Here is a 21,589-nt window from a genome sequence, read left to right as displayed (position 1 = left end):
GTTCACAGTGAGTTGAGGGCCCTCAGTGAATAGACTGCTCACAACAATGTAGCCCACACAGTGCTGCAGGAGCTTCTGAAATGAGCTATAGTAGTGCAATTCCTCCCCCTCCTTTCCCCCCTCCTATTATCTTTGCTTTATTTCTGAAGCACGTGGCACACTTCTTTTCTTTGTGCATGCATTATGGAAAGCATTGCAGCCAGTGAGAATTGAGGAACTGGAATTTTTGTGCCACGTTTTGTCACATCCAGTTTTTTTTACTCAACGAAGGAAAAAACAATCACATTGCAGTGGAACCCTGATAATACGACTGTGATAATAGGGACTGCGTGAAAGCATCATATGGCTGGGGGGCCGTATGATCGAAGCACAGGTAAATGCCAGCCTAGTAGACTGCAGGGGTGAGATAGCTGCGCATGTTGCGCAGATTTGATACAAATTTGTTTTCCTGCGCCAGGCTGCTCCAAAAGCTTGAAAATCGCAAAAATTGCGCCAAACTGCTCCAAAACAGTCTGAGAGCCAAGGATTTTAATGCTCCCGTCAGTTCCAGTGCTGAAAAATGCTTACTGACCGCATAATTTACCAGCACCCCCAAGGTGATGCTGTTTGTAAAGGTTTAATTGATTGATCATTCCATAAAAAACCTGCATAAAATTGTCCCTGAGGTAGTTTTTTCAAAAGTCACAATGTCGGGTTGCACATGTTATATTCTGTGCGTTTTTAAAATTTTCCCATCGAAAACCTGTAGAAAAAATGCTTAGGTGTACTGAGGCGTCAAACCGCTTGTACAAGTTGGTGAAAAAACGGCAATTTTTGGAGCGCCATATCTCCGGAACGACATTACTGGGCACCGCAACCTTGGTGTGATGAAGATATGAAAACATGGCCGCCGGGTGAAGCAGTTCTTTGTGGTTCAGGCAGAGCGCTCTTCGCCAATTTCTACCTTGGTTTTAGTTATGGGGGTGGTTGGGTTTACATTTAGTCGTTTGATCGGTTGCTGGAAGGGGCGCGACTCAAAAGACGGGAGCTCATCAAAAACATGGCACCCGCGAATTCGCCGTGTTTCGGCCTTGAGTGTGAGGCCGGTACGTGCTTGAAGTGAAATTTCGGACTCATTGCGGTGTTATAAAACACTGAGTTATTGATGCCTTTCCCAGCAGACTTGCGAGCGACGGGAATGGGACGATCGACGCTGCAGAAGTGGCGGCGCAGGCTACATCGCCACGAAATGTTCAAGCAGTCTTCGATAGCGGGACGGGCTGTTATTGCACGCTAGTAATAATGGTTCATTTATCTGAAGTGATAGATTTATTGCCAATACAAGGGAGGTGGATAAACATACCAACGTTACTCAGATTACTATCGTAGGGAACATGCACCTTGGGGATTGAAATGATGGCTAGTAAAAAGGTAGTGCAGTTCGTTCCTTGTGATACTCTGGTAGAAAAAACTTTATTGAAAGGCTGTTTCAGGGTTATGTACATTCAAGACCAATTAAAAAGTGCACTTTTCACCCGTGAGTTGCTAAAAATTTGATTTCTTTTGGCTCCTAAGGTGATATATTAAATGTCGTTCTTCTGCTCCAAAATCGATATTTCGCTGCTCCAAAAACTGCTCCCAAATCTGATTCAGCTGTCTCACCCCTGAGACTGTCTCACACGACAGGTGGTGGGCTAAGAACTTGTTTAAACTACTATATTTAGCACGTTCTCGCATAATTTGTGAGGGTTTAGCTAAAATCTCAAGTTTCTAAAAAAGAAAAAGGAGCACATATATTGTACCTCCCTCCTCTCCACAGCGTCTGGGCTAGCCCACCAGCCATGCGCTGCATGCCACGTGACCCCAATGCCATCCGGCCCGCCAGCCCTGCGCGCAAAGCACAGGGCTGGCGGGCTGTAAATTCACACTCCACCTGGACTCTGACTTCTCGCGGTTGGCACATTGGCGTTCTGTTGCTACACGGTGCTGTCGAAGGTTAACTCTTCCGCCTGCCAGTACCTGCCTGCTTGGTTTGCATCTGTTCAACAAGTGGTCTGGCCCGCCTGCAGACCTTTGCACATCAAGCAGGGTCAAACGGGGGTTAAGAATAAACAAAGTTCGGGCGAAGTGGCAGGTCGCTTCCACTTCCAGCACTAGATTTTAGGCTGTGACATGTTATTTTAACCAGTACTGCTGTAGAGAGGCCTGCTTAAGGGGGCAGACTGGTCTTAGAGCTATATTTTTTATTTACCAACCAATTTTAATGAAACTGCACTGCATTATAGAGTTTTTTGTGCTGATTTCAAATCTCATATTAGATTTTTTTGAAGCTGATTATATTTTGAGTTAATTAATGATTAATTGCCATTATTTTGGGACACAGTTACAAAATAACCACTCCATGCAGAATGGCAATTACCACGTGGCTAGGCAGACAAATGACTAAAGAATACAACATAGGAAGAACTTTTTTGATTTAACTATTTTTGGTCGTTTTACAACACAGGGAACTTCGCTTCTCCCGCGCTCTGCCAGAAATGGCTCGCAGGTGGTGCCAATTGAACACAATAATAATTTTCCAAAGCCTCCATTTAAAAAATTTGTTTCCTATATTGTATTCTCCACACATTTTGGTATCAGAAGCAAAAAGAATTAAAGTTGTACCTGCTCTGGGTGCCAAGATATCCGAGGATGAAATGCTAGCTTTGCATTGCAAGAAAAGTGCCGTTTGACCATCGAATTCTGCGCTAACTGAGCAGTAGAGTGCACTTTAAAATGCTATTATAATATAATAACAACAAAATATGATGCCCTTTGATGAGGAAATTTAGAGACTGTTAGAAAAATGGCCGTGGAGGCCAAAAATTCCATTTTTGAGAAAACGCTTTTTTTGACCGTTTTTCGGCCCCAAAGACCCAACTGCCCCCTTAACAAAAGTGTGTGTACAAAGGGGGGGGGGGGGGGGGGGGGGGGGGGGAGGACTGTTGTTTCAGCACTAAGAGTGGGGCCTGGCTTGCCAAGCCTGCCCCCAAAACATTAAGGAAATTGTAACCCTTGGAAATGACTCTCAAACCCCCCTTTCCTTGCTCAACCTTTTCAGTGTGGACATACCCTTGTGTAATGCTGCTTGTTTCAGCTTTCTTTAAGGCACATTCCCACTGGCGATTCGCCTCGTCGCGCGACGAAACGCGACGTCGCAAAGCGATGAGCCGGCCGTCGCTTTTCGTCGCTTTGCGACAGCGGAGCAGATTGCTCTCGGTCCGAATTCCCTCGTCACGTGGCGGCCCCGCAAAACCGGATAGCCAATCATGGACGCGGAGTAGGCTGACGTAGCCGGAAACGAAACGTTTCTTTACATCCGGTAATGCAAACGGCTGCGGGCGGGCGGCTTGGACGGGTGAGGGTGAGCCGCCGCCGCCGCCGGGCTCGCTCAGCCAGCGCTTGGCCCGCTATCACTGTACCCGCCGGGTCGGGCCGGCAAGCAAATTCCCGTGCGCTTCGGTTCTTTAGTCAGTGGCTTCAGCGTACGCGTGCACTAATTAACGAATAGCATGGAACTCGTCAGTGTGGAGAAGCGTGTATGGATTGTAAAAGCAATTAATCATCGTATAGAGCTAGGTGGACAGCGAGATGGTAGGTTGACTTGCAGCCTCTTCGTGCTTCTATCGGCGACTGGTAAACATGCGTAGAGTTCGGAGGCGTCAGAACTTTGCGCCTGTGAAAAGAAGTGAAATTTGTGGGCCGTGATGCGGGTGTTGTGGCGTGAAAGCAAGCGTGTGCATTCGTGCAATAATATGTTGAAAAGAGCCTTCTTGAGTTTATTTTCTGCTCCTCCCGCAACCCGCAAATGCTTTCGGCATTGTTCCAGGTTAGTAGCATGTGTTTTAGTTTGATTTTTATTTGCTTTTGTCGCGTAACATCATTTTCTTTGACTGCGAATGGTTGACGCACCAATGAGGTTGTACAAGTCGGGAAGCAGCTGCGCTGAACGCAGTCACATCATCGCTCATCGCAAGTGCGAACACCGCCTCGTGGCCTCGTCGCGCGACGAGGCAAATCGCCAGTGGGAATGGGCCTTTAGCCTGAGTTCAAAAATATGCCGGTTCACTCTAAGACGACGCGGCCAACTGCTATGTAGTGCGTCACGCTAATTTTTGTATTTTGCCTTATTAAATAATTAGTCGATTTAAATTAGCCAACTTCCGAACCTACGAAACGAGGCCGAAAATCTCAATTAGAAAGTTGCAGAACAGTTTGCAAAACATCCAAATAAACTGTTTTCATCTTTCTGTCTATTCAGAATTAGTGTTTTTCAGCTTACTGAAGATCACCACGAAATACAAAAAAAAAAAAAACACACCAGGGCTGGCTTGCGCGTCGTGATTGCAGTGCTCCCAAACATTCCGCGCACAGCCGCTTTCGAATACGCTAAAAGGCGCACCCTGGGATCGAGTCTGCCCCTGTCAGTTTTTTATGTAATAAAGAACTTGGGTTCAGTGAAGTTCGGCATTTATTATTCTCACACATGCAGCATTTCCATTCCGTTCGATGAAAAAGATAAAGTGCCAGGAGCAGGGGAATGGTTCCCATCCATTGTGTGCAATCTGCTGCTGTCCTTGTGGAATCTAAATGGCCTAACTTTCAATTTCACAGCTTTCCTTCATCAGATTATTTCGCATCAGCTGTTTTACTGACCAGTCTAAGATCATTAAAAATGTGGAAGCTGCCTTGGGGGAACGTCGGGCGGCGATCCGAATTGTTTGACGAACGGTTTCAAGTAAACCTGCCTCGTCACGAAGGGTTCAAAAAGAGTTTGGCAAATTCTGCTGGCCTTGACTGGTTTTTATAGCTGCTTAGTAACTGCTTCTAGTTATATTCTTGCTTTATTTGCTCAGCTTTGCTTGCGTCTCTCGCTCGCCCTTTGCGGTAAGCCTTTTCAAAGTGCTGGTGCTAAGCTTCAAAGATAGCGTTAGGCAGTTCTTTGCCCCCGTGTGAACACTGCAGAGATGCTGCAGGCATGTAGAAAGAACAAATTGTCTGTAGAATTTATATGCAGTACTGGTCAAAGTTCCCACTTTAGGCTGGGTACTGCATACTTCGGATGCAGTGCACATTGTTTTCCAGACTAAAAGAAAGGTCTGTTGTAACGGGCGTAGACTGTATTTTAGTCGTATTCTTGCGCCTTTTAGTTATTTCCTCCAAAAGCCGACAGTATACCCATTTGGAGTAAGCCCTAGGAGCCTACTCCTAGCAGCCCTAGGCTGGCTGCTGCAAATGTTGGCAAGCCTGTTTAGCTCTGGCCTTTCCTCTTTCAGTCTTGTGGTTTGACTAGAGAGTGTGGGGGGCGAAGTATGCGAGGAAAGTGCTTTTGCGCCATGCAGATCCAGGACATCACAGCGGTGGACCCCTGCCACAAGTTCACCTGGTGCCTTGACGCCTGCATTCGGGAGAAGAATGTGGACACCAAGCGATCGCGGGAGCTTCAAGGCTTCCTTGACAGCATCAAGCGGGGTCAAGAGCAAGTGCTGGGGTTAGTGCAGCAGCCTCGCATCGCTTGTTCTACTACTGCTGCACTGCTGTTTGAGATGGCGCTTTTGTTCTGGGCATTTGTCACTGCAGTTTCAGATTTCCAAGTTTCCTACTATTTCAGAAATGGATTCATGGTGCTTATGTTATTCCAGGGAGCATTTGCTCAGCTACAATTGAATTTCTGACGGTTCATTGTGCAAAAATAGTCTAAGCTTGATGACGTCATTGAGGCCATTCAGTGTTGTGCTTGCATTGATGTAATTATAGGCTCTCCCATAAAGGGTGTACAGTTCTGGTGAAATGTACCTTCTAGGAAATTCTATGGAAACTTGTGTAAGGGCCATGCTTCTGTAAGCAGTGAACACCAAATTGGGGACTTAAAAATTTGGAGAGTGTGGCTAAAAGTAGTTGTTTAGGGAACTGTAAAGCAATTTAATAGCAGCTAGATGCTTTCTGTGCATTACCAAGCGCTTATGGCTACAACCCGTTTTATGGCTACAACCCGTTTTATTTTTTTTCGTTACCTAACACAGTAATGCTTATGGCTACAATCTGTTTTCTTCTTTTAATCTCATTACAATTCAATGTGCCGGCTTTGAGGGCTGCGATTGGAAGTGACAAAGACCGCTAATAAAGTATGTTTGTAATGGAGCATCTTTGTCTCAGTTATTACTTCATATAAACATCATAATTAGGTACAGCAGCAAAGGTACAAGATTTACTCAGTGTTCTTTTTGTGGAATAAGAGGAAGTCTGCATGCTTTTGGGTAAATTGGAGCAACACGGCTACACTCTGGTAGAAGCATTAGAGAGAGGCTTTAAAAGGCAGGCTCTGTGCAGAGTATTTTCTCTGCACAAGAATCATAGCTGAGGAAGAGTTGCTGGGGAAAAAGGTTACTACGGGAAGAAATTGCTGTGGGCAATACTGGGGCAACAAAAGCAGAGGGGAAGAAATTCTCCAGTTCCTTTCCCCCTCTTCCCATGTGCAAGGTGTTTCATGTTGCTTAGATTACAGATTAAAATCATAATTGTTAAATTTTCCTGCAAGAAAGTAAATTTTGCACTGTTTTCACTTCTGCAATTAACTGCTTTTTTTGATGAGTGAATCCGGCCAGATATTTTTTAGTTGCCAAGTTGTAGAGCATTGAAAGTATCACGGAGTGGGGCAGTTTCTGTGAAAATTTTATTAGTGTGCAAGATTTTCTGGTGCCCTGTGAAGAAATCGAGCCAACTTCAGACTAGTGGAGGGTATCATTCAAGCTTCTCACGGCTCGGTGCACGCCCATTATATATCGCTGTTTGTTTGCGATTTCACGCTAAACCTGCATTTCTCTGTATTGCACTCTAGTGCCAAAACTTAACTCGCATTTAGGAAGTCTTTGCGAAAGCTTCGATGATCGCATGTTATTGTACGCTGTACAATTTGGTAATTTGAAAATTCTCAGCTAGATTCACTCGATAACATCGAATTAATGGTAACTAATTTGTACATTAAAATGTACAAATAGGGGGGGTCCACAGACCATTATAGGTTACACAAGGGCTGGAAAATTATCTAATCTTTCATGTAATTTGTGTGAAACACCCCTGTGTAAAACAGCCTGCAGGTACAGAAAGAACTGGGTTGAACAGTGTAGTGAATTCCTGCTGAGAAAAGGTGCCAATTCCCCATATGCTGAAAAAAGCATATGAGGAAATGGCTGTTCCCACTCGATATTGTATGTGAGAGCACACCTTCTTCAACTTGCTTTTGACAGCGGTGCCCTGCACCACGCCTGTTGTGGTGCGAACTTTGCACACGCATGCGCCTGATGCATGGGAATCCCGGATCTCAGTCACACTCTTTATGGCATGAAATGCAAGCTTTCATTTGCATGCATGCATCTCCCTCTCTCGCCTGTCTAGTGCAGAGGCATCTGTTGCAGACCAGCCGTACTTGGTGTGCAAGCCTTGTGTACTCCTATTGCGTACCTGTGCGCGCTCTTAACCGAGTGCCACCAGTAACACACACTTGCGAGAATGCCAGCTCAGTTGCTTGCAGCATGCTAGCTTGAAGAGCGGCTGTCTCAACGCGAGCGCTTTGAACGTCATGCTAGGGACTGCTGTGCCTGCCTTCCGTTCCCTGCACTGCACAGCACTCTTGCCCGTTAGGTAACCATCTGGCCTGACGCAGACCGTTCACTAGATGGACGGCTGCTGTGCTCAAGGGGATCCCCTGCCGGCGTGTCTGCCATCTCCTGCACTACAAAGCGTCGCCGGTAAGGCGGCACGTACTCACTGAGAAGGTCAGCCGTTGGGCACATGTCATGCCCACAGAGGAGACCAGCACTGGCTGTTCGATATCCTGTTTTGTATGTAGCTGGCTGCTGCGTGTTACCTGTGCCTGATATTTCCCGACTTTTAGCTGAAGCATTAAAATGACTTATACTGTCACGTGCATTGTTGCGTAACATAGTCAAGGAGCAGCTACTTGTACTTGCAAGTTTGAAAACTGTCAAGTGTCCAGAGAATATGCACCACTAAAACTTGGCAAGGGGCTTAGCATTCTTTCTCCATTTGAACTGTCCAATTTGTATGTCAAATTATTGAAAAGGTGGAATTCGGGAGGACGGTGCCAGTGCTTCACCTCACCGCGAGGGCTTCAAAAAACAAACCTCTTTGTGCAAATGTACACAGTACAGTTCAACCCCTTTATAAGAAACATGTACTGGGGAACAGTTTCCGTCTCTTATATGAGTGTCTCCTCTAAGCACGGGACCATGTTTTCACTAACTGATAAACCCCTAGTTCAATGTGGGCACCATACGACTAAAATAACCCCAAAAGAACGCTAAAGCATGTTGCGAAAGGTTTATTGTAACTCGTGTTTTGCCCCCAGAGTTTATGAAGTGGTTCTGAATCCTTGTTTTTGCTTCTTAGTTGTATTTAGACTGTTTTTTACCACAGCTTCTACAAGCTTTTCTTCTTTCACTGGTTGCAGAAGATGAATCTTAGATGTCCGGTTCACAAGCCTGATGAATAGTCGGAGCACACACCATCTCGCGCTGTGTGCTGTGGCTATTCGTCGCGCTTGCAGGACTCAACATGTGCGATGCTTCTTAAAGGAGCCATGAAGACAAAATACAAGTTGGGTTAATTAGAAAGACTGCTTAGTCCCGATAACAATGATGCCAATATCATCGCAATCTTCGAACAAATAACAGAGATATTGAAGAAAACGTGTGAAGCAGTCGTGACCCCCTAGCCAATTTCCCGCATCTTTTCTATGACGTCACGGAACCTTGTTTGTGTGATTGGCGGCCGCCTAACTGACCTGTCGCGACGACACATGACTGGACGTCTGTAATGGGGCCTCTAGTTCCATTTGACCGCATCACTTGAATGCTAATGTGCAGTTAACGTACTGGAAATTATGTTTTATTGTTGGCCCGTATGACGTCATTCTTGCTGATAACACGTCACTGTGGCGCAAAATTTGAAAGTTTTTAAATTCTTGTTTTTTTTTTTTGTTTTTTTTTTTCGTTAAAAAAAAACATCTTTTGTGGCTGTAATGGAGCTGAGTGAGATACTGAATTCTAGTTCTTTCAAATTAAACAAAGTTGTATTTTCTCTTCATGGCTCCTTTAATTGGAGCTACGCGATTGGGAGATCCCACTGCATATTCTCGGTATTCTTGGCTTGCGCAGAATGCCGCATGCGCAATTGTGCTCGTACGCTTGGCAGCAAGCTTTAACCACTTCTGTACGTTGCAGTTTCATTGACAGGGCTTCTCATCGTTGTTTCATAGCACCACTGTGTGTTTGCTGAAGTTATAATAAATAGTGACTGCGGGTGTCCGTCGTTCCCTTTGATTCCACAACAGCCACAACTTCAGTTAGTGACTGGTGGAACCACATCTAAAGTTAAAATACCTCTTTCAAGCGAGATTGCTGACCGAAATTCAAGAATAACTTGTCCTTTATAACCAACTATCTTCTACATCCTATGTCTGTTTTTTAATTTAATTGGAGATCAATAATTGGAGAGATAGGGCAGCCATCCATGTGGGTAAGTAGTGTCTCTCGTACCCGACTGTCTCTTACAACAATGCCTCTATAACAACATTCAACTGTCTCTGTGCCTGAATCAAACTGGTGTTTTATATGCCAAAGCTGCTCCTGGGTTATAAGGCTTGCCGTAATGGAGCGCTGTGAATTAATTTAGATCACTCGGGGTTCTTTAATATGCGCTGAGGTCTCGTACACTTGGGCGTTCTTGTCCTTCACCTCGACCAGAGCAGCCACTACCGCTTTTTCAGCAGCACAGCACCTTAGACATGGAGCCACTGCAGTGGGTAGTAATCTGAGCTTCGGTGTGTAGGTATGCTGCTGTATCAAACTTCATAGAAAAACTTGGACTAGCTGAATCTGAATATCAGTGGTGACTTGCAGTACCAGATCAGTCAGCTCCAGTGAATGCATTGAACCGTTCCGATTGCATAGAACTGTTGCTATTTCAGGGACCTGTCCATGACACTCAGTGACCCATACGCCATCAACTTTCTTGCTCAGTCGTCTCTGAAGATCATTAACCACCTCATCAATGTCGAGAGCCTTCCCCGGGTGAGTCGCGTCTACTTTTGACTCGCAAACATGACGGACACTGATGTCTTGGCACCTGCAGGAAAACCAGGTCCTCGTGTTGGTGCTTCGTATGCTGGCTCTTGGTCTGCAGGCATGGGAGATGATCAGCACGCAGCAGTACAAAGAGCCAAAGCTAGTAAGTCTACGTGCTGCCATGTGCGCAGCCAATGTAACTGTTGGGGTAGCATTGCAAGGGACCAAGGAAGTGCGGAAGTCTTGTCCTCTGATGCATACTGCATGTACTTCTGCTCATGATCTCTAGTTGCCACCACCACAGAATGCTACCCCACACCCCATGGTACATGCTGTGGGAGTTTTGCCTCGTGGCTGTGCAGCATTAGCTGCAGGGGGCTGACACGTAGGTGTGAGAAGTGGTGCAGAAGGAATGAGAGCAGGCTGTAGTGTGCTCCTGTAGAGGTTGGTTTGACCGGTCTGTGGACATACTATCAGACCGACCATGGGAGCTGATGACGTGGTGGTGCAGTCTAGCAGCAACCTTGTAGGGACTGCTTTAAAGGGACACTGAAGTGATTTGTAAACAATGCGGGATTACGAGCGCAAACTGTAGTCCGGAGGGACGAGGTTTGGGCCTGTTGGTGACACATAATGAGATAAAACGCGCTAACAAGACGAGGACGAAGAGAGAATACACAAGCACAAGCGCTTGTGCTTGTGTATTCTCTCTTCGTCCTCGTCTTGTTAGCGCGTTTTATCTCATTATGTAGTCCGGAGTCCCTGGGCCCTGTTTCGACCACTCTGTGCGCGTTTACGCGAATTTATTTAGTAGAAAAATCAATTCGAAAATGATGTCCTCCTCTCTTTACGCTCGCCCATTTTCTGTGGCGTTTTCGTGTGACGTCAGCAGGAGAGGAGCTGACAATTGGCTGCGCTACTGCACGGCTCGCCGACCTTCCGCGACCGAGTCAGTCGGCCCACCGTTTAGTCCGCCGGCCGCCGACGGGTCGTCGCAATTCGTTCGATCAGTTGAAACTAAGCCACAACACGTTTGGGAATGGAAGAATGCGCCTTTCTTTACTTCGTTAGTTTGTACACTGTATCTAGCTCCAAGTCAAGGTCGCTTCACACAAGCGCTGCACAAGCGCACATGCGACGCTTCGCTGACTGGTACGCCAGTAGGAAAATATAAGGCCTCTTGAAGGCATGAGAAGAGTCAGCGAAGTCAATATAGGTACTAAGGAAATAAAATCAACTGATATTTTTACCGTACAGCGTAAAACTAGGGTGCGGGAAGCACTTTTTTGCACTGGGCGAACAAGCAGAGCGGTCAGGAGCACGACTACGCATCTGCGAACGCTTTCCCGTCTACGAAATGCAATTGCTAGACGTGAGCTATTTTGGAAACTCAGGGGACGCTTACTGCACGAGCGCAATACAACAAATAGTCACCTAAGCTGCTTGAAATACTAAAACTAAATAAAAGTGTAAACTGGTTATACATTATATACCTGATATTTTCCATTGCCGCCAGCGGCCCCCTGTGGCCTAGTCGTCTGGTGCGCTAGGTATGTCACCGCAAGTGTTTTGCCAGTCACAAGTTCGAATCGCCGCGGGTACATGCTTTTTTTTTTTTTTTTTTTATGAGTTAACTTTTTCGTTTTTCGCCGATGTTTTCTATACTGAGTTCACCTTTTTTTGGGCCGCAACGTTCATTGCTCCACGAACTAGTCCACAGAACTCGCGCAGGCTGGCACTGCCGCGCTAGCGAGTTCTCGTTGGCGTGCTGTTGCCATGAGCACCGACTGCTTGTGGGCAGTGGGCACAGGCCAGAATCAACAGACCCTTGGCCTGGTGCGAACACGCTTTTTACGATACAGGCATGAGCGAGGCAAGCTCCAAATATGGGGGAAAAGCGCATGCATTTGAGCGTCTGCGGGGACGCGGAGGGCGTTCATGCACTGCGTAGGCCTCAGATAGTGAATGCTACGATTCCAAGCCGTCCTGGGAGGCTTATCTTATGCATTTTACAGCCGACAACATGGCAGATGCGCGGTACTACGATAACTGGGATATTGAGAATGCCCATCCAACAACGCCATTGGTTATGTTTTACAGAACCGAAACCGAAACCGAAACTTGTTTGATTGCTAACCTTGGGCATCGTCCAATCACGGCGCCCCCTCCTCCCAACGTCACAGCTTAGTTTGTGCGGCCGCCGCAAACCGCGCATGGTAGTTTTTCTTCTTTCGCGCTTTGTAAAATAATTACCGATTTGTCAACCGGATAAACGATGAAAAGTGTGCTAATTTGAGCCAGTCTACACAGTGCAAGCAAAAACGGGAGCTTGACAAATTCACTTCAGTGTCCCTTTAAGCTGCATCAGGGGGGGAGGGGGGGGGGGGGGGTGCAAGGTGGTAACCACGTGCACGCGCCTGCACGCTTTGTTTCACTCACATTCTCGTGTTTATACTCGCCCGCGTGTTGCAAAGTGCATGACAAGGGTGAGGGCAAGCACCCACGCAGAGGTGCGTGAGCATGAGCTGTCGCGCGTTTGACGGGGACCGCCTTGTTGAAATGCTCCACCCATACTACAGTTGAACCCCGATATTACAACTTTCAAGGGACTGTGCAAAAGCGCCGCATGACTGGGGCGTCGGGTAAATGCTGCCCTAGTAGACTGTCTCGCGTGACACGTAGGCTAAGAACTTATTTAAACTACAGTATTTAATGCGTTCTCCCGTAATTTGTGAACTCCTAACTGAAATCCCAAGTTTCAAAAAAAAAAAAAAACTCCTATTTTATGCTTTCCCCCCTGTGGCATCTGTGCTAGCCAGCAAGCCCTGCACCTTGCGCAAAAGATGCAGCTGCGCAAATTGAGAGGGGTAAAGGTGAGAGTGGGAAACTGCCAAGACTGCAGTTGCAATTGAAGAGAAAGCAAAACAAATGATAGTACAAGGAGGGCTGATTTAGTATGCATATTTTCGGCCCAGAGGACATTATTTGCGGTATAATACAAAGACTGTTTCTCTAGAAATGAAAGGGCCTGATAAGGTGTCGACAACCCCACAGTCAGACAGTTTCGGGCCCCTTTCCTCCCTTCCCCCAAGAACCTCAAAGCAAAAGCGGCAATGAAAGGAAAAGTGGGAAAGAAAGGAACAAAACAACAAAACAACACAGCTTTGAAAGATGCTGATAAGCAGAGTTCAGGTGGTAAGAGTTGGTAAAGGCCAGAAAGAAACAATGGTGGGGCGTTGTGGAGGTTGAAACAACGAACAGGGGGAGGGAGAGCATTGTTAAAGGAAGAAACTTGAATCGAGCACGCGAGGAAAGTGGGTGTTCGGTCATCACCGTGGAGTTGTGTCGTATGTGTCTTCACATTCGTCGGCTCAATGGGAGCTTCAAATTGCTGGCCCGCCGGCCACCTGAACTTTGACTTGTCACAGTTGTCATGTTGGCGCTCTGCTGCCGTGTGGAACCATGCAAGGTTAAGCTCCCGCTCGCCAGTACCCGCCTGCTTGCTTGAGTCTGATCAGCAAGTGGTCGGGCCCGCTGCGGACTGTTTGCCTTTGCACATCAAGCAGCGTCAAATGGGGGTTAAGAGATAGGTCGGGACGAGGTGGCATAAAAGGCAGGGAAAACGTCAGTATATCCCCGCCAGAGTCTGTTGTATGAAGTGGTCCGTGTGCACCCAAGCGTTGTATAATCGAGGTTTTTAATGCGTTGTTCGTATAGGGAGTTTGCCAGGACCGCAGTGATCCATCATAAGAAGCGGGTCGTCGTAAAACCGAGGGATGCATAATTGTGGTTCCACTGTACTAACATAGCACGCTGCTATGCCCAATTCTGTCATTGTAATGCACATAAGTGGCGACTTTTCATCTTACAGTTTTTCATCTTTACTGACACACCGCAGCACTGACGGAGGAGAAGGATAAACATCTTCGTTGGCAAAATTTACATGGGAGCATATGGGATCCTGGACTGAGAACTGACATATCACTAGGCACACACAGCGGCCGGTTTGTAGAACTGAGCCTGCCTTTGGCTGGCAAAGTGCGATCGTGTGCATCATTATTCTCCTATACTACTAGCTTCTGTTGCTGCTGTGACATGGGAGAAGTGCTTACTCCCAAAAAACCTTCGCGACTAAAACTACACTGGTAAATTACAACGAGGACACAGGAGCAGACTCTGCAGCAGCGACGTTGCAGGCTGCAGCCGCCGGGCTTTTACTCTGGTGGTCACTTTAGTAGCACCAGTCCACCACCGCCACGGAAGTGCGTCGAGCAGTGGGGATCCGATTGGTCCTGGCCAGTAGGCACATGCCCAAATAATAACGTGGAGTGTTTCACCTTATGCCCTGTCTTTGGCCATCGCTTTGATTTCGTTGAAATGTCTCAGCAGGGGTGCAACAGCTGGGCCAATTGTGTCATTTTGATACAATTTGATATTTTCGTGTCATTCTACTGCACAGCCTACTTATATAGTACTACTGTCTCGGAAGAGTACTGGGGTCCCAGTCGTACTTGTGCTGCTTGTGGCCGAGTGTAGTGGTCCACGATGGGGATGGTGGTTGCAGTGCCACCACACAAGGAGCCAGGCATTGTGTCCTATGGTAAAATATCAACTACAGCAGCAAGGGTGCAGAGGAGGAACAAGCAAATTGGCATCGTCTTTGGGTACTGTGGCGAATGCCCTTAAATGGATTAGCCACTTGGGGCTGTGAAGTTGCTCCGTTCTTGAAGTGAGCAACTGGACAGGCAGGACAGAATGCGAGTAAGAAAGTGAGCAAGCAGGCTCAATGCTGCTGCCAGCAGTTATGGACATTGAGATCGACCTGCAAAATAGCTGAGATTGCCTGACCCCGTGACGATAACTGCTTTGCTGAATGAATGGATGAGTTAAATGACAATCACTCAGTCAGGGCAGACAAACTTCTGCCCCCGCCTCCCCCTTCAATGTAGTCCTGACTGCATAAAACTTTATAGACACCAATTCATGTGGCAGGGAGGTGCTCTCCTAGGTTCTGGTATTGCCATTTTTGCATAAAAATGTAAGACTGGAAATTTGGCTAATTATCTGGGACATCAGTTGGGTGATATCAAATTACCAAAGCTTTGCTGCAGTGTACGCTACTTGTATTTGGCTTCCAAACTTGTCAAGAAGGCTACTAGCATTTTTTTTTTTTTTTTTTTTCTGTATATCAGTCTGCAAAATAGTTGTAGGGTTTCATGTGCATTCAAAGAGCACTTGGCCTTTTTTTTTCTCTCTCCCTCTCTCTGTTTTTCCGTTTTGCTCATGCAGGATGTGCAGCTGATCACCAAATTTCTGCCTGCCCTAATGTCCCTCATGGTTGATGACCAGGTGAGAGATGTTGCCTGGTTTTCTGTTTCAATACACAAATTGATGAACAGTTAGCTTTTGTTAACTAAATGTGTTCTGTCATAGACAGGAAACCAATTAACCTCACATGTAGGAAAACCTTCCTGGTTAAAACTGAGCATGAAATGACATCACTACAGTAAAATCTTGAATATTTGCATCTTTTCAAGTACCAGAAAATATTGACATCGTTCGAAATTGTTACTGTTTGGAACAAATTAAACCAGTACATGCAAGTAACAAAAATGCAGAACCAATTTTTTTTTTTTTTATGCTTTAGTTTTACGAGGTCAAATATGCTTTTCGGTGTCATCACATAGAAAGCTTATAGGCGTAAAAGTAAGCACCCATGTCGCCACTTACATTGTCTGAGCTTTTGACACGTCACTGAAGTTCACTGGCCTCCATTGCTAAAGACGGCGTGGTTTTTGTTTCTTCTCATTTTTTTGTTGCCATTGTTGCTGTCTGCTTTTTGTGATGGCCCAGCTGTCTTCTTATCAGTGATTTTCAACTTGTTCCTCTGTCCACTGGCGACATTGTTGATCGGCAGTTGAAAAAAAAATCATGGCACATCTCACCTATTTGTGATATCCCACTGATTCGTGGTGTTCGCCACAACATAAAAGTGTTTTGGCTCCCAACGCTTATTGTATTGTACATAATGCGATTCAGCAAAGGCGTTTTATGAATTCGTCTCAGGTAGAAACTGTATGCACTATTTATTAACGTACCACAGTGGTGCAGCTTCATGGAGGTGAAAAACAGAAACAGTTGCATGTTGAATTTTCGGCTCACAGTAAAGAATCCCGGGGTAGAGGCTAAATTATTCATTCACCCGCTTCCATGGCATTCCTTGCAGCCCAGGTGTGGTGTCGGCGTGTAAAACTCATTTTAATTTTAAATCGGGGTGCTTTGGCCGTGGGTGCTTGTGTTTCTAGTGGAGGCAAAATGCAAGAATGCCCACGGGTACAGTATTCTGGTGCCCGTTAAATGTTCTCAGGTTGTCTAAAATTACTCTGCAGCTTTGCACCACATGCCACCTCTTAGCCTGGTGCAGCTTCAGCGCATTTAAGCCCAGATTTAACACGAAATACCATTGGTTTTTAACAGCAAGGATAAAACACACGCACACAGATATCTTTCTATTTGACAAGGTTTGTTTAGTGTAAATTGTGCACTTATTTTTAGAAGCCATCTGTTGATAGTAGAGTGTTCTGTTTTGTTTTATTGTTCATAACCTTTAGCAAGCACTTTTACTTTGCAAGCAGTCAGTGTAGGCTTGGGCTGGTTTGATGCATCCACATTTGAGAATGTTTATATTTGTCCTGAATAGTTTGTCTCCAGTTTTTCTGCCATGAAAAAAATGTGACAGGGGCTCAGGTGACTTGCTTTGGAATTTGTACAACATTGTCGTGAGTGATGTAATGTTGATGAAACAGATTCCGGCATTGAGTATCCTAAAATGTAAGGGATGAGGACTGAAATGTCAATGGCTTTCTTTAATATCACATTGTTCAGTATGCTCTTCTGTTACAAATCTTTTCGGGCACGCTCGACACATCGCTGCTGCTTACACTTCATGTTTCAATCCCGATTGAGAAGTTGCACCGCTTGCGCTCGCATACGCCAGATAGCGCCAAAAATATATTTTGCAGCCGGTGCCTGGTAACTTTGCGTGGTTCTAGGTATACACAACTATATAAATGTTATTGCACGCTTATTTGAGTCAAGTTATTTGATACAATTTGTGGTGTTAGTTTAAGTTGTCACCTTCCGTGCCATTACTTAGCAGGGACAAGAGTATCAGCACTTTCGTCCGATCGGGAACCGGGATCGAGTTCGAAAAGGATCGGGCTTGATCGTGATTGAAACTGGCGTGTCACAGCGCCCAATCAGGATTGAGCTCGATCTGGATCAACTCAATCGCGATTGAAAGTGCCCGTGTGACAGGAGTATAAAGCAACTACCGTATTTACCCGATTCTAACGCGCACTTTTTTTCCGAAAAAATAGGCCGAAAAATTGCATGTGCGTTAGAATCGGATACAAAACCAAAACTGCCGAAACAGCGGAAATTTCGTCCGACCCATCGCCATCTCAAGATGGCACCAAAGCTTTTAGCAAAGATTTTCGGACGCAGCAAGCCTAGGCGCCTAGGCCTTTCTATCGGCGTTCGCACAAATCGTCAAATCGTTTCGCTTGCGCGCTTGATAACAGCAATGGCAGCTGCGGCTCCCACGCGTTCAAAACGAGCGGTCGGCTGAAGCGTGCACCTCTGGAGAAGCTCTCGGGATGGGCGTGCGAGGGGTGGGACACGATCCCATAGACCATTGTTGAACATTCGTTCAGAAGTGTGGCATCGTGAACGCGCTTGAGGGCACCGAGGCTGAGATGTTGTGGTCAGCGGACAGCGACGAGGAGTGAGATGAGTGAGATTACTTCGGGAAATAAATCGCCCGTTTCTCTCGCATTCGTTTGTCTGGGTCACAAAGTCCCGTGCACGTTACAATCGGAGGTGCAAGTTTTTCCGGTTTTTTTGCCAGGAAAATCGGGTGCGCGTTAGAATCGGGTAAATACGGTATCTGGCAGCTTGGTGCCACTGAAAAGTGCCAGCCAGGTTTGGCACCTAGCTTGTTTATTGGTGTCGGCACAATTGGCCATTTATTTGGGCTTGCTGTGACAGTGAATAGTAGTGCATGCTTTGCTTAAAGGCCAACTGCACTCAAAATTTCGACCTCTTGAAAACACTACTTCCGTATAGGCTGGTGAAAAAGAAAGCAAGATGCAAAATACAGCAGCTGAAATGCGCGCGTGGACGCCGCAAGCGGTCAGCAAAAATCTGTGATTTTGAAACCGATATCAAGAAGAGCGCGCCCATTGAAATGACGTTGCAGCCATCCAGCGAGCGGCCGGGCAGTCAGCAGGTCGGGAGCAAGCCTGGGGCAGCAAATGGGTGAAGTGTTCGCAGCAGAGCTCGACCGGTTCTCCAGCTATGTGGCAGGCCAGAAAAAGAAGCCCCCGTATGCTGGAGCGTCACAGGCGCGTCATGGCTGTTCACACAATCTGCCGGCAGGTGCAGCGTGGTCTGCGGCAGAGCTTTTTTAAACGCTCCTGACTGATTAACGATGCGTTTCAAGAAGCTACCACTCGTGTCCCAGCTGATTTGGTGGTACTTACTACACATTAAAAATAAATTTGGTCAAGGTGATATTCGAGTGCAGTTGGTCTTAAGTGTGGCTTCTTTCTGTATTCCTTGAAATTTCGTAATGTTTATACAAACTCCAAAAACACAATTTGTGCCAAACTTAAACCTTTCCCAAGTCTCCCGCAGGCTTATTTTTTGGGGGTCCGTAAAAGCGGGGTGGAGTATGTGCGACAGCACCAGTTGATAGAGAGGAGGGCCATCTCCTTCCTGTGCGTCTTGAAATTCCCGTTGTGGTCGGCCATGTCTGTGCACCTCGTACACACTGTCGGCTCATTAACATGCTGTGCACCGCCTACTTTTTATGTCAAATAGTGGCTGTGAAAATTTTTCTTTGTGTCTTTTTCACTTTGTTGTAACGAGCATTTGTTTCAGACTGAGATTCTTGAAGGTGCTTTTTTTTTTCTTTTTCTAATGTCTGCTGTAAATTTTCTGCACAGTTTTCTCCTGCTGAAACACCAACTCACGGCTGCTTCACAAAGAGCGCATTTGAGGTCACCAATCTCACTTGTGCCTTTCCATTGAACTTCCAGGTGCGAAGCCTAAGCTCCCGGCTTCCCCAAGATGATAGAGAGTCAGCCATCACAACTATTGAGCACTCAGGACCGCCTCCAGATGCTTACCAGGCCTATGTCCAAGAAAATGCTGTAGCCAGTGTGCTCGCCCTGTACTACACTTTCCACACAGGCAAGCATTTTATTTTTTTAACAACCCTAGACTCTGGTGCTTTTATTCTACGCTTGAGCCATAAGCTGCAGCGGCGTAGTGGGATGCACATAATCACCTTTTGTTTTTTCCACTCCCACCACAGCAGGCCTCGTGTCAACTTATTTCAAATAAATTTTACAACATTTCAACTATTTTTCTTTTCGTTACACGGGTTATAGATGGGCCAGCTGGTACATGTCTGAGCGTGAAAAGAGAAGACACAAGATGAACGAAGAAAGCACATGAACAGCGTGTTGTGTGCATCTGCACCCTTTTTTGCTGTTTTTTCACGTTCGATCATTCTCTGTTTTTTTATGGCCCTTGCAGTTGCTTGTTAAAGAGGCATGGACGTATGGGGTACATATTGGTGGGTGGAGTCTTTGTTTGTCATGGGAAGGTTCATAGTTTAAACTCTATTGTAGGGGTTTGTTGGGTGCCTGCAAGTTATTTATTGTGGTGTGGAGTTTTGTAAAAACGAAAAGTGTCAGACCGAACCGAAACTACAATTTCTGTATTAGAGTGACAAGTCTAGAAGACATGGTCTCATGAAATTTAGTCTGCGTTGCAATGCAGAAGCTGTGTGCGTGGGATGTCAATCACATTTTTGTGGGTTCCCCTTCAGTTCTGTTGTGGATTAGGTTGTGTCCGGAAGCTCTTTGGTGCTTGCAAGTCGTCCTCCGCGCACATGACCGTGGCGCTAGATAGCTTTTCACTGGTCACCAGCAAGTGACACCGCCAATGTGGCTGCAGCTCGGCAGCGGGACCGCACTGGCGTGATGCGTGTGCTTGGCAGCCTGGCCGGGGCCGAAGGCCAGCGGGCCTACCAGGACCCCTTTCTGCACACGCTGGTTGGCCACCTGGCCGTAATGGCGGACGACTTTGCCCAAGAGGATTTCTGCACCGTCGTCTTTGACGAGTTCTTCCTCAGTGGCCTGAGTGGGACCACACCGGCGAGTGGCGCCCCTGCGACGCTGCCCACCACTGAGGTATGCACACTTATGACCCTTTTTCCACCACAGCTTCTGCTCTGCCCCTGCGATGTGCAGAGCTGCCAGTAAACAACACACAATCCTTTTCTGTGCCATGGCAGATTCTTGTGCTCGTGGGTTGGGTAGTGAAGCTAGTGCGTCGAGCAGGGGTAAGAGCTGGATTGTGTGCAGGGCCACAGGTGTGTCTAGCGTGGCTGCCATGCTTTAGCTGAAGTTTGTGCGTTAAGGAGTCCCTGAAACAAACATATTTTTGAGCATCTGAAATGCTTTTAGAACATGGTGAATAAACTGATCTAGACATTAGATTAGAGGACATGAAATACCTGTGCAAAATATTACTGCTCTCAGGTGCATCAGATAGCTCAGGCACTTTTTTTTTTTCCTGCAGCAATGTGATGTCATGTGGTTGTATTGCAGTCTCTATTAGCCTGGTTTCTTTCACTTGCAGCAATAAAAACATTCGGTGGCCGTACTAAAGAAAATCGAAGTAGAGGTTTGCTTCCGTAAGTCTCAAAGCAAAGCCTGGAGCCTAAAATGAAACTAAAAACTTGGTGAATGACTGTGCCTTTCAAGCATGTTGCTTAGTAACATTGCAGTCCACGGTTGTGTGTATTTTGGAGAGGATGAGCTTAAAGGGACGGACAACCGATTTTTGTCGCGTATATGTTCTCTAGCTCATATGAAAGCCAGCGTTTTATATAGCCCGGTAACCACAAGCAATTTCAGTACAAATTGGCGGAAATAATTTTAATTTGGCAGCAAACTTCCTGAAATCGGAAGGGTGGCGGTTCGTAGTGACGAAACTTGACACTACAATATGTGTCCCTGTCACATGACCTGCAAACCTAGCAGCCACTGTAACTGCTGAAACGTTTATTTACATATTGAAAACCTTTTAACACAAGTATTTGTATAAGTATAAATTGTATATGTATTTTTAAACATCATGAAAATGTTTAAGACACGCCGCCCACCGTCGCTGGGTTGCTCTCAGTGTGGCTAACTGATCCTCCATGCCCAGAATCAACAACAGCATTCAGTAAACAGACCCAGTGAAGGAGCTTTGACGATCCTACCTTAGTCAGGGGCGAACGGCAGCTTTAAAAAAAAAAAAAGAAATAAAGAAAAGGTCGTGCCCGGGGAGAATCGAACTTCCGACCTGCACAACGTGAAGCCAGATTCGACTTATCGTCCATCCCAACAGATGGCGCCTTTGTGCAA

The 21,589-nt window shown here is 46.3% G+C and overlaps 1 protein-coding gene across 1 annotated transcript in view; it reads left to right on the top strand.

Annotated features, from left to right (window-relative positions):
* Nelf-b (negative elongation factor B) overlaps positions 1 to 21,589 on the top strand; it is a 50,251-nt gene that overhangs the window by 20,476 nt on the left and 8,186 nt on the right. Inside the window, exons 4-9 of the mRNA XM_077683910.1 lie at positions 5,361 to 5,509; positions 10,007 to 10,109; positions 10,171 to 10,266; positions 15,393 to 15,452; positions 19,205 to 19,358; positions 20,130 to 20,365. Of these exons, the coding sequence (XP_077540036.1) occupies positions 5,361 to 5,509; positions 10,007 to 10,109; positions 10,171 to 10,266; positions 15,393 to 15,452; positions 19,205 to 19,358; positions 20,130 to 20,365 (798 nt within the window). The remainder of the gene's footprint in view (positions 1 to 5,360; positions 5,510 to 10,006; positions 10,110 to 10,170; positions 10,267 to 15,392; positions 15,453 to 19,204; positions 19,359 to 20,129; positions 20,366 to 21,589) is intronic.

This window comes from Haemaphysalis longicornis, unplaced genomic scaffold (genome assembly GCF_048455015.1).
Source record: "Haemaphysalis longicornis isolate Haplotype H1 unplaced genomic scaffold, Haemaphysalis longicornis Haplotype H1 scaffold_1, whole genome shotgun sequence".
NCBI lineage: Eukaryota > Metazoa > Arthropoda > Arachnida > Ixodida > Ixodidae > Haemaphysalis > Haemaphysalis longicornis.
Note: the sequence above shows the minus strand (reverse complement) of the source record. Positions and strands in the feature narration are given on the sequence as shown.